Source organism: Pongo pygmaeus, chromosome 18 (genome assembly GCF_028885625.2).
Source record: "Pongo pygmaeus isolate AG05252 chromosome 18, NHGRI_mPonPyg2-v2.0_pri, whole genome shotgun sequence".
Lineage (NCBI taxonomy): Eukaryota > Metazoa > Chordata > Mammalia > Primates > Hominidae > Pongo > Pongo pygmaeus.
The window spans coordinates 75,377,390-75,390,718 of NC_072391.2; the positions used below are offsets into that span (position 1 = coordinate 75,377,390).

At 48.6% G+C, this 13,329-nt stretch overlaps 1 protein-coding gene across 4 annotated transcripts in view; it reads left to right on the forward strand.

Annotated features, from left to right (window-relative positions):
• Positions 1–232: 232 nt before the first annotated feature.
• Positions 233–13,329, forward strand: part of WWOX (WW domain containing oxidoreductase) — a 1,116,547-nt gene continuing 1,103,450 nt past the window's right edge. For all 4 annotated transcript variants that reach the window (XM_054454382.2, XM_054454386.2, XM_063654112.1 and 1 more), the window contains exons 1-3: positions 233–1,579; positions 9,989–10,053; positions 11,351–11,408. In XM_054454382.2, coding sequence (XP_054310357.1) covers positions 1,473–1,579; positions 9,989–10,053; positions 11,351–11,408 — 230 coding nt within the window. In that variant the 5' untranslated portion in view covers positions 233–1,472. The remainder of the gene's footprint in view (positions 1,580–9,988; positions 10,054–11,350; positions 11,409–13,329) is intronic.

The following is a 13,329-nucleotide window of genomic DNA, read 5'->3' on the forward strand; positions in this document are numbered from 1 at the left end:
GAGTGATGTGATCTCAACCGCGAGGAATCCCCCGGCTCTCCTCTCTTCCTGTGCCTCCTCAGGTAGTTAGCTACCCTTTCTTTCTTTAATTTTCTCTTTCTTTCTTTCCTTCTCTTTCTTTCTTTCTTTCTTTCTTTCTTTCTTTCTTTCTTTCTTTCTTTCTTTTCTTTCTTTTTTCTTTCTCTCTCTCTCTTTCTTTCTTTCTTTCTCTTTCCTTTCTTTCTTTCCTTCTTTACTTCTTTCTTTCTCTCTTTCTCTCTCTCTCTCTCTTTCTTTCTTTCTTTCCAGATTCCGGACCCATTCCAGACTTACTACAGGAAATTCTCTAAAGGTGAGGCAGTTTTTTAAAGACAGCAGCTCTCTCTGTTGCCCATGCTGGAGTGCAATGGCCTGATCATAGCTCACTGCAGCCTCGACATCTTGGGCTCAAGCGATCCTCCCCCATCAGCCTCACTGAGTAGCTGGGACTACAGATGTGCACCACTGTGCCCGGCAAACTAAAAAAATAATTATTTTTGGTAGAGACAGGGGTCTTGCGATGTTGCCCAGGCTGTTCTCAAACTCCTGGCCTCAAGTGATCCTCCTGCCTCAGCCTCCTAATGTGTTTGGATTACAGGCATGAGCCACTGAGCCCGGCCTAGCTACCCTGTCTGAGTTGTGCCCACTACACAAAGGTGTCAGGTACATGAGATGTCTGTGCATTTCTGGCCTGGACCCCACATTAAGTGCTCCGTAAACATCAGTCTTTGTTATCAACAGCACTGTGTTTTGGCTGGAAGAAACTTCTCTAAAACCAGGAAATCAGGAATCAGCAGTTTTAAGTTCTCCAGGTTATATTTTAACATTGTGTTCATATGCAAAACAAAGGTTGTGAATCAGCACGAATGCTCGCAAGCCCTGGAAGGTTCGTGATCATGGACTTTCACGAGGACCCAAGGCAAGGAGAGACAGAAGCCCAGGACAACAGCATGGGCGCCCATTTTCTGTCGGGCGCCGCTTTTCAGTCAGGCGCCGCCTGAACTACATTTCCCATATCCAATTGCCGGGCTCCTGCAGGATTGGCCAGAACAACGCGGAAGTGATTACGGGTCGCCCAGCAACGGGCGGAGTCCTGGTCGGAAACTTGATGCGCACGCCCCTTCCCTGCGGCGGGGAGCCTGAGAAGGCTCAGCTCCCCCTCCAGCGCCTTGGAGCGCTCTCCGGCTTTGATGTCTAGCCCGGCGGCAGCGCGATCTCTTAGGCCCTTTCACCGCCTTCCTCTCCAGGCCCTGCCCCTTTGACGCCGGCAGTCGCGATATTGCGGAGACTGGATTTCAGCTTCGTGGTCGGCGGAGCGGCCCGTGGAGGGCGCAGTGCGCAAGCGTGAGCGGTCGGGCACCGACGCGCGCGGGTCTCGTTTGGCGCGGGAGTGAGTTCCTGGGCGAGGGGACCCGGCAGCGGGCGATCGGGGGTCAGGTGCCTCCATAGTCAGCATGGCAGCGCTGCGCTACGCGGGCCTGGATGACACGGACAGTGAGGACGAGCTGCCTCCGGGCTGGGAGGAGAGAACCACCAAGGACGGCTGGGTTTACTACGCCAAGTAAGGGGGCCGCAGTGGGGCCGCGGACGCACCTGGGACCCTGCACTGCCCTCGGACGCCAACTGCGCGGGGAGGGCCCGCACTCCAGCGCAGAGAGTGCGGTGCAAACTGGAAGTGACTGTTAAGGAGCTTCAGGGAAAAGGGTCCAGGGTTCCCAGGAGGATCCGGCCCCCTTGGTGGGCCCTGGGTCCAGCGGGGGTCACCTGGCGGCTTTCCGGCGCGCCCTCTGCTGTTCAGGATGCAGCACTGCGCGGCGAGGCGAGGGCAAAGCAGCCTCATCCCCGCCAAAAAATAAAGACGTTTTAAAAAGTGCACATGCTCAGCTCCCTCCTGCAGGCTCTGGGTTGCAGGGCTAGGAGTTTTGTTTTGTTTTGTTTTCTCCAGACCGGTATTGCTCAGTCACCCAGGCTGGAGTGCAGTGGTGCTATCATAGCCCACTGCAGCCTCTATCTACTGGGTTCGGGCAGTCCTCTCATCTCAGCCTCCTGAGTGGCTGGGACTACAGGCGTGCACTACCATGCCCGACTAATTTTTTAAATATTTGTAGAGACTAGGGTCGCACCATGTTGTCCAGACTGGTCTCGAACTGCTGGGCTCAAGCAGTCCACCTGCCTCAGCCTCCGGAATTGTTGAGATGACAGGCGTGAGCCACTGCGCCTAGCCAGGAGTATTTTTTAGCAGAAGTCCTAGATAGCTTCGCTATCATTTCCTGAGAAAGTTTTGGAAACCCCAGCAGAGCCTTCATCTTTAACTGTGTGACCTTGGGCCATTGAAATAACGTTTAATCTCAGTTTTCTCACCCGTAAAATGGGTTGATATGAGGGTCAGTTCAGGCACTGTGCGTAAAGCACACAGCACCGTGTCTGGTAGGTACTCTCTGTTCCTTAACTGTCTTTCCTGATTGCTCTTAAGATACGGATAGTGCGTCTTATATCAGCACCTTAGAATCGCCTAGGGAATGTCCTAAATACACGTTTTGGGTCTCCATAGAGAACCTACTGCAGCCGACTCTCAACTTTGGGAGTCTGTTTTTTTAAGCTTTCCAGGTGAGGTGGAATATCACCTGGTTTTGAGAAACATGGATGTAAATCTGATTTTCAGCACCTGGGAAACTTTTTTTGTGAGAGCCTTTTTCTGGGCCCCACTTCCAGAGGGTTTTTCTTTTTCTTTTTTTTCCTTTGAGACAGAGTCTTGCTCTGTCGCCCAGGCTGGAGTGCAGCGGTGCGATCTCGACTGACTGCAACCTCCCCCTCCCGGGTTCACGCCATTCTCCTGCCTCAGCCTCCCGAGTAGCTGGGACTACAGGCGCCCACCACCATGCCCGGCTATTTTGTATTTTTAATAGAGACGGGGTTTCACCGTGTTAGCCAGGATGGGCTCGATCTCCTGACCTGACCTCGTGATCCGCCCGGCTCGGCCTCTCAAAGTGCTGGGATTAGAGGTGTAAGCCACTGCGCCCGGCCTTTTTTTTTTTTAAGACAGAGTCTCGCTCCGTCGCCCAGACTGGAGTGCAGTGGTGCGATCTTGGCTCACTGCAACCTCTGCATGCCGAGTTCAAGCGATTCTCGTGTCTCAGCCTCCCGAATAGCTGGGATTACAGGCGCCGGCCACCAGGCCTGGGTAATTTCGCCCTGTTGGCCAGGCTGGTCCCCAACTCCTGGCCTCAAGTGATCCGCCCACCTCGGCCTCCCAAAGTGCTGGGATTACAGACAGGAGCCACTGCGCCAGCCCAGAATTTCTGATTTAATTGGTTTGGCCCCTCTCCTCTCCCTTGGTAGGTTTTAAAAATCTTCCCTCCCAGGTGATTCTAATCTATGCAAGGATGTGAACCACTGCTGCCGTTGGTGGCAAGGTAGAGGAAAAACAAAGTTCTGATGAGTTCATTCAAGACACGCACAGGTATTATGTGCGAGGCCTTTGGCTGGCACTGGTTATACCGAGGCAAATAAGAGCCAGTTGTCACCCTTAGGACCCAATCTTATTAGGGCACAGTGACATGTGTAGGAGCGTCACCACGCAGTGTGTATACCAGGAAGCAGCGTGTCTGGCATGAGGTGTGTGTAGGTAGTTGGGGGGATCGTGAGGGAATATGGTGGCACGCTCACAGTAACCTTCACTTCCTGGGCTCAAGCGATCCTTCCGCCTCAGCCTGTTGAGTACCCGGGACCACAGGTGTGTGCCTCCACACCCAGCTAATTATTATATGTTTTGTAGAAATGGGGTCTCACCATGTTGCCCAGGCTGGTTTGAACTCCTGAACTCAAGCCAGCCTCCCTCCTGAAGCACTGGAATCACAGGCCTGAGGCACTGTGCCAAGCCCAGAGCGGTGTTTCGAGTGCAAGTAGAGGTGGGTGGGGCAGGAGGGCAGTCTAGGTAGAGGGAACAGTGAGAGGAGAGACCCCCTGCATGACCTGTCCAGGGGCCTGTGATCTTTGTGAGGGTCCAGGAATGTGAAGGTTAAGGCAGGGAAGGGAGGACCCAGTTCAAGGAGTTCTGTGCCTTGCTGAGAAGCTTGGGCTCTTTTGGCAGAGCCAGAGAGTGGCATTCATTCAGCTTGTGACTTCCGGAAGAATTTCTGGCTCTGGAGAATTAAAGGGACATTTCCAGCAGCAGAGCTCCAGTAGCCTTTGCAGGGGTGGAGGCAAGCTCCTGAGCAGGCACTTGCTGTTCCTCTCACCTGTACGTCTGTCAGGGAAAGGCTCCTTCTCATCCTTCAGAGCTGAGCTTACATGTCACTGCCCAAGAGACCTTCCTGTGTCCCCTCGACCTTGTACTGGTCACCTTGTTTCTCTGCTTCTTCGTGCTTAGCCTTGGCTGTGTACTCCTCCTTGTTGGCCCTGTCTCCCTTGCCCAGGTTGCAGATGTGATGGGGCAGCTTGTTCATCTGAGTGTCCCCAGTGCTTGGCACCCAGCAGCCGTAAGATGAGCCCCTGTGGGATGAGTAAATGAATCATCTCGGGAAGGTCAGCCGCGGGCTTCTATAGGTGGGTGGGTGGTGCACTGGGCCCCAGAGTACAAAGATGCATATGACCCGATTCTGGCTTCCTAAGCCCACCTCTGCCTCTGGCTCTGTGGTGCGTCTCCTCCTTTGCCACTCAGCCCCAGAGGTGCTTCTGCTTCCCTGCAGGCTTGCCCTGGAGCCTGGCACTAGGGCCCTGGGTCTCCCTTGCTCCTGCTCGCCCTGCGTGCCCCCTGTGCCTGCCTTCCTGCTGCCTGGCCTTTCTCCCATCTGCTTTCTTCCTGAGTGGCCCCTGGCCAGGGGACTTGGGTGCATACATGGTTTCCATACGCCTTTCCTCCAGCCCTCCCGACTAGTGTCTTAAATCTCAAGCTGGCCTTCCGCTGTTTTTTTTTTTTTTTTTTTTAAGTTTAATTTCATTTAAAATTCTGGGATACATGTGCAGGATGTGCAGGTTTGTTACATAAGTAAACCTGTGTCATGGTGCCTTGCTGCACCTGTCAACCCATCACCTAGGTATTCGGCCCCTCATGCATTAGCTATTTATTGTTTACACCAGCTGAGATGCCAGGGCTTGGCTGGCTCCCAGCTGGAGGGCTCACTCTCTGGACCTTGTGTCCGTTCCCGCCGGCCCTCAGTTCTCTGGGTATCAGGCTTGAAAGGCTGAAGTTCTTTGGGTGTTAGCTTAGGATGCCTCTGATCCATCCTAACCCGACATTCCCTTCATCTCTCCTGATCTGTGAGCATCCTGGCCCTTCTTTTCTTTTCAGTTTTAATTTTTGCACTGGCTCCAACCCCTTTTCATTCCTGACTCTGGAAGTGACACTTGTTTTTCTCTTGGGGTTTGGGAAACTTTACAGTTGTTCTTTCTAGGAGGCTGCTCTTTGAGTCATTTCTTTTCCATATTGTTTCTCCTACTGTAGCAGGGCCACGGCCAGGGATAGAGGCTGTAGCTCCCACTGAGACCTCGGGGTCTGGTGGAACCCGGTCTTGTGTGGGTGCTGTCGGCCTCTCCTGTTTTCCCACCTGCCCCGTGGTTCACTTGTATGCCTCAAAGGCACACACGTCCTACCGCTCCAAAGCCCATGAGGGTGGGCTCCCAGGGGTGAGGTCGGGGGAGACCGGGAACCCGAGAGAGCTGCTGGGCCTTTCTTCTACCCCTCTCCCCTCACAGTCTCAGAGCAGCCCCTTCGTGGGAGATGGGGAGTGAGGGACAGGGTCTCAGTGTCAGAGCCGTCCTTGTTTGCCCTTCCCTGTCCCCCTTATGAAGCTCAGGCCTTTTGGCAGTCAGAGGCCTCAATGGCTCCTGCGTCCACAGGGCTGGCTGTCCTCACCGTCAACTCTAGATCTCCCTGCTAACTTACACTGTGCTCCAAACACACATGCACACACCATAGGCTGGGCATGGTGGGAGGCCAAGGTGGGGGGGTCGCTTCACCCCAGGAGCTGGAGGCTGCAGTGGGCTATGATTGCGTCACTGTACTCTAGCCTGGGCCACAAAATGAGACCCTGTCTAGAAAAAAAATAACAGAAAACACCCCATACGTGGAAATGTGGTATTCACGTAATATGATGTTCACTTAATTTTGAATCCTTTGGTTTAAGTTTAGATTACTATTAATTATCTTTTTAAATGACAAGCTTATTGAAAGAATAAAAAATCAAAGATGGCTTCTATTTAAAGGAGAATAGGAGAACACTTAGGGGACATGTGTTCTAATTTTCTTTTCATTAAAAAGTCATTTACGGTTATAATTAAACAGAACATCTTTTAATTAATTTTTATATTTATTAAAAAATTCTTCTGTTGAAAGGTAGGGTTCTTAGTTCTTCCCATGTTAACTCACTCGGTCCTCTATAACCCCAAGAAGTAGGTGCTGTTATTGTCCCCATCTAAACTGATGAGGAAACTGAGGCACGGGATTAAATGACTTCTTCAAGGGCACAGTGGCTGGCAAATGGGAGACCCAGAAAACTTGGACAGTCAGGCTCCAGAATCTTCACGACCAAATTACTCTCTCCGCTTCAGCTGGTTCCGGGTTCTTCCCCAGGGATGGTTGTGTTCTGCAGGGGATGGTTGGCAACATCTGGAGATGCTTTCTGTTGCTACAGCTATGGGACTGGGGTATTGGCATCTGATGGGCAGAGGCCAGTGGTGCCCAAGACAGCCCCACAACAAAGAATGATGCAGGCCGGGTGCAGTGGCTCATGCCTGTAATCCCAGCACTTTGGGAGGCCAAGGCAGGTGGATCAGTTGAGGTCAGGAGTTCGAGACCTGCCTGGCTAACATGGTGAAACCCCATCTCTACTAAAAATACAAAAATTATCCCGGCGTGGTGGCAGGTGCCTGTAATCCTAGCTACTCAGGCTGAGGCAGGAGAATTGCTTGAACCCGGGAGTCAGAGGTTGCAGTGAGCTGAGATTGCACCACTGTACTCCAGCCTGGGCGACAGAGCGAGACTCTGTCTCAAAAAAAAAAAAAAAGAATGATCCAGCCCCAAGTGCCACCAGCAATGAGGATAAGAAACCCTGGTTCAGGCATGTTCTGTGAAAGTCAAGAACGTAGGTTGACAGAGTTTCTTTTGTTTTTTAAATGTCTTTCTGAATAAATAAAAACCGTTCTGAGTGAGTTTTGTAGCTCCTTTGGAAAGTATTCATTCTGCATGTTTACATTTGTGCACCTGCTGTGGGCCAGGCATGAGGCTACATGTCTTAGGGCCCAGCTTCACCTAGTAAGGGCCGGGAGGCTCTTTCTGTGCCAGCTGCCTGCCGACAAGGCTCACCTTCCACTGTTAAGGGTCATTTTGTGGAATTTTTTTTTTTTTTTTTTTTTTTGAGGTTGAGTCTTGCTTTTTCACCCAGGCTGGGCTGCAGTGGTGTGACTTTGGCTCACTGCAACCTCCACCTCCCAGGTTCAGGAAATTTTCATGCCTCAGCCACTCAAGTAGCTGCAATTACAGGCATGTGCCACCATGTCTGTCTAATTTTTGTATTTTTAGTAGAGATGAGGTTTTGCCATGTTGCCTAGGCTGGTCTCGATCTCCTGGGCTCTAGTGATCCTCCTGCCTCGGCCTCCCAAAGTGCTGAGATTACAGGCGTGAGCCACTGCGCCCGGCCGCTTCGTGGATTCTTGAGGGCAGAGTTTTTTGGAGCTAGGCTTCAAGCGCATTTCATGTGTGCCTATGAGATGAAGACTACTTTTAATGGCAGGCAAGGAAAATGCAACTCCATCTCTTAACTTTCTTGAAGAAGCATGAGACACAGCTCCGTAAGGGGCAGGAAGGTTTCATGTTATTGCCAATGCTTGGTTTCTCTGATTGCTGTTGCCATTCATTTTGAAGGAGAAGCAGGAGTTGGTATACCAATATTCCCACTGTGCCAGCAGAGAGCGGGTTATCCTTACCAGAGAGCCAGAGAGTCAGAGCTGCATTTTTTTTTTTTTTGAGATGGAGTTTCGCAATTGTTGCCCAGGCTGGAGTGCGCGATCTCGGCTCACTGCAGCCTCTGCCTCCCGGATTCAAGCGATTCCCCTGCCTCAGCCTCCCGAGTAGCTGGGATTACAGGCATGTGCCACCACGCCCGGCTAATTTTGTATTTTAGTAGAGACAGAGTTTCTCCATGTTGGTCAGGCTGGTCGTGAACTCCTGACCTCAGGTGATCTGCCTGCCTTGCCCTCCCGAAGTGCTGGGATTACAGGAGTGATCCACCACCGTGCCCTGCCATAGAGCTACTTTTTTTGCAAGTGATATTGGATGGTGGTTGATGTACAAAGTAGGAGTTTGTCGTTGCTACTGATACTGTAGCTGGTACAAGGATTTAATTGTTCTCCAAGCACTGTCACAGGTGTCATGTGTCTCGCCTTTTCAGCAGCTCTGTGAGGTGGCAGTAGCGCTGGGGAGACTGGCTGGACTCAGCTAGCATGGGATACTCAGGTCTTCAGCGTGCTGAGTGAGGCATTCCTGCACTATGACAGAGACCCAGCTGCCAAGACTTTGTCAAACAGACCAGAAGCCAGCAGTTCATGAAAAGACCTTGCTTGCAAATTATAGAATTTTTTTTAGAAAAATCATGCTCTCTATATTTATTTTCTGCAAAATACTTAATAGGGAAAGAATGTTCACATCTTATCATCTAGATGTTGCTGATTAAATAATAAAACTTTCTGGGTTGGCATGAGTAGGTGAACTTTTAGGAAACCCAGCCTACCATTCGAATACCTCTTGTAGCACCTGGCTGTTTCCCTGTTGAAATAATTGTATGTTTTCCTGGATACCTTATTACGTGGTGACACGTGTTTCTAGTTATTGGCCTACGATTTTAATTATAACTTGGGGTGGTGGTCTGAAATGAAATGTTAAGTTTGACGCAAAAATCGGACTAGTTAGTGTAACTGATTTGTTCAAAATAATAGCTTACATTTCCCAGAGCTTTTTGTATGCCAGGTGCTATGCGAAACCCTGGATGTACAATATTCTTATAGCAGCCCCTGAGATGAGTGCTAGGATTATTTCCATTTTGCAGATGAGAGGATGGAGATTAAGGAGTGGGGTCACTTGACCAAAGGTGCACAGCGCACGGCTAGGTGCCCTATGGAGAGGTCTTACTGCATCTCTTAACTACCTCTTGGGACCAGTTAGGAACCAGTGCTTAATGAAACACTTTGAAGTTACATCTGTGGAAAGAATAAACATTTTGGCTGGGCAAGGTGGCACGGGCTTCCAGTCCCAGCCACTCAAGAGGCTGAAATAGGAGGGTCACTTGAGTCCAGGAGTTCCAGTCCAGCCTAGGCAACATAGTGAGACCCTGATTCTTTAAAAAGAAATACAAATAAATAAGTAAACATTTTAAGAGATTATGTAAATTAGATATTATGAATTTTGTCCCTACATCCTGGAATAAAACTAAAACAAATACAGAGCAAAATGCCTCTAGATTTATTTATTTATTTATTTATTTTTTTGAGATGGAGTCTTGCTCTGTCGCCAGGCTGGAGTGCAGTGGCGTGATCTCAGCTCAGTGCAACCTCTGCCTCCCTGGTTCAAGCGATTCTCCTGCCTCAGCCTCCCGAGTAGCTGGGACTACAGGCACGTGCCACTGTGCCCAGCTAATTTTTGTATTTTTGTTAGAGACGGGGTTTCACCATGTTGGCCAGGATGGTCTCGATCTCCTGACCTCGTGATCTGCTCCCCTAGGGCTCCCAAAGTGCTGGGATTACAGGTGTGAGCCACCGCACCCAACTGCCTCTAGATATTTTGAGTGATTCAGTAAACCTCCTAAAGTTGACCCCATAGCTGGGGTCACAGTCCTCTTTCTCCTTCTTCCCCCACTTCCTCCTTGTATCTGGCTGTCTGGGAGAGAAAAAATTTAATACAATTGATTACTTTTTAGAAGAGTTAATTTTTACTTACTACTGTGGATTTTTCTTTTCTTTTTTTTTTTTTTTTTAACAGTCACACCGAGGAGAAGACTCAGTGGGAACATCCAAAAACTGGAAAAAGAAAACGAGTGGCAGGAGGTTTGTATGTTGTTGTCAAAGGATCTTGGATGGAAGCATTAAGTAGATGAGGAAATGTCACTGGCAGAGAGGTGACAGGTTATTGTGTGTTTTAGGGAGGGCTCTCTGATAGAGAACCAGACTCCCACTCTGAGGAGCTTATGGGATGTGGCAGAAGATGATGATGAGATCATGGGGTGGAGTGAGGATGATTTCTTACTGGTCTTAAAGTACCAAAATGGCCATATGTGGTGGCTCATGCCTGTAATCCCAGCACTTTGGGAGGCCGAGGTGGGTGGATCACCTGAGGTCAGGAGTTCAAGACCAGCCTGGCCAATATGTTGAAACTGCATCTCTTCTAAAAATACAAAAATTAGCTGGTCATGGTTGCGTGCGCCTGTAATTCCAGCTACTTTGGATGCTGAGGCATGAGAAGCGCTCAAACCCAGGAGGTGGATGTTGCAGTGAGCCAAGATCACACCACTGCACTCCAGCCTCAGTGACAGGGTGAGATGCTGTCTGAAAAATAGCAACAACAACAACAAAAAAAAACACAATCAAAATAATAGAGGCCTTTGATTCGCAGTTTATGATGTTTTCCTATAGTTGCAGTGTTTATAAAATTGTTCTTGGCTGTACTATGGAATTAAATATATAAGTATTTGGGAATTTCGTAAAGATTACCATGACTTCTAGGTGATTCTCAGCTAGTGTGTGATCCACGGAATAGAAGTATAAGAAGGGGCCAGGCGTGGTGCCTTGTGCCTGTGATTCCAGCACTTTGGGAGGCAGAGGTGGGAGGATCACTTGTGCCCGGGAATTCGAGATGAGCCTGGACAACATAGTGAGACCCCATCTCAAAAAAAAATAAGATTCCTGCCCTTAAGAGGTTTAGGGTCTAGTTGAAGAGTCAACGTGTGCCCATGAAAAAAAAAAGGCCATGCCCTCTAATATTGTATGAGGCATCACAAATCAGTGTATGAATGACGCTGGGTGCCTGCCTTGCATATAGATATGTTCTGTGAGCTCATTCAAGGGAAAATTCCCATGGATTGGCACAACCAGTATGGTTTATAGAGTGATCAGGAATAAAATAGGTTTTCTTCAAAACAAGAGGCAAAACTGTGGAGCCCAGGTGGGATAGGGGCCTTCTGCAGCTGCCGCAATTGGAACATGTGATGAAAGCCAGTTGATGTGACAGCTGTTGGGTGGGAGGGACAGGCTTGGGGTGGGTCCGGGAGGGCTCCTCCCCTTCCTGACCCGGGGACAGTGTTTACTTCCCCCTGGCACCTGTAGACCTGTCTTTGTTGTGTTTCAGATTTGCCATACGGATGGGAACAAGAAACTGATGAGAACGGACAAGTGTTTTTTGTTGAGTAAGTGTCTACAAAGAAACCATTCTCAGCTGTTTTGCTTTTTAATAGGAATTTTTAATTATAAAAGTAATACACAGTAACTGTAGAAAAATACAAAGTATAATAGTATGTATCTGTAATCTTAGCAGAAGTAACTACTTTTAACATCTCTGGATTTATTCTTTTATTTTCCATGCACATGCATCCTTAAAAAAAAAAAGTAGGGAGGCCAGGCATGGTGGCTCATGCCTGTAATCCCAGCACTTTGGGAGGCTGAAGCCAGTGGATCATGAGGTCAAGAGATCAAGACCGTTCTGGCCAACATGGTGAAACTCCGTCTCTACTAAAAATACAAAAATTAGCTGGGTGTGGTGGCACGTGCCTGTGGTCCCCCAGCTACTCGGGAGGGTAATGCGGGAGAATCACTTGAACCCAGGAGGCAGAGGTTGCAGTGAGCTGAGATCGCGCCACTGCACTCCAGCCTGGGCGACAGAACGAGACTCCTATAAAAAAAAAAAACAAACAAAAAAAAACAGGGAATGCACTGTGTGGACTGTTTAGTAACGTGCTTTTTCCACGTAATATATTATGAGCATTTTCTTGTATCCATATCTATTTTTCAAAAAGATGCTATTTAGCAGCTCTAGACTTATTATTTTGTACAGATATACTATAATTTATCAAATTGCCTATTGGACATTAATGCTAAATTCCTATTATAGAGAACCTATAATTATAAATAATGTATTGAGCATCCTTATCTGTAAGACTTTTTCACCTCTCTGATTCTGTCTTTAGGATAAATTCCATTATCACGCAGCAATAGTAACCACCTGTCCCAACATACAGCATGAGCCAGGCCTGATTCTAATCATCTTGTATCTGTAGCATTAGGTCATTCGATCCCCACCATGCCCTGAGAGGTAGTATTGTTGTTATCCCTAGCTTACTGCCAGTGACACAGACTTGAGGGGTTAAGTGACTTGTTAAGGATCCCACAGCAAAGAAGCAGCACACCCAGGCTTTGAGCCCAGCACCTGCTCCAGGAACTACTCTTGACCACTGTAGTTAAGAGGAGAATTAATATTTCACAACTGTCAACATTTAAATTAGAAGCTTGAATAGTCTTTGACAGGGTTAGGATTGGTTGGTTAATAGAAGTTGATTTAAGCAGGAATTTTTTTTTTTTTAAGTTATGAATGTAACATAAACGTTTTAGTATTTGATTCAAGTACACCAACATTTAGGGGTCGGGCCAGCCCTGCTCTTTGAGTGTGAGTCTGCTGCATGGATCCAGTGTGATCTTTCTTCCCCAAGCACGCCTGTAACATAACATCTACAATTTCTACTTTCACTTTATGTGGGCGAAAGAGTACCTAGGTGCCGAGGCAAGAGACTGAAGGCACAAACTGTTTCAGTATAATACAGAAAATAGTTAGAATAAGAATAGTCATAATACAGATTAGATATAGGGATGATCATGGACAATTATCAATCATTACTATAAACACTATTAATCATTAGCTTTTAATATTACTCTTTGTTGCATTGCTAATATAACCTAGGAATAACTGGCAGGTATAGGCTCAGGTGCTAAAGGGACATTGTGAGAAGTAACCTAGAAGGCAAGAGGTAGCCTTCTGTCACGCCTGCGTAAGGGCCGCTTGAGGGCTCCTTGGTCAAGTGGTAACGCTAGTGTCTGGGAAGGTACCCGTTACTTAGCAGACCACGAAAGGGAGTCTCCTTTCCTTGGAGGAGTCAGGGAACACTGCTCCACCAGCTTCTTGTGGAAGGCTGGATATTATCCAGGCCTGCCCGCAGTCATCCGGAGGCCTAAACCCCTCCCTGTGTTGCTGTGTTTCAGTGGTCACACACCTTGTCCACTTTCATGCTCCTCCCGTACTCCTGGTTCCCGTTTGAAGTTCGTAGTAGATAGCGGTAG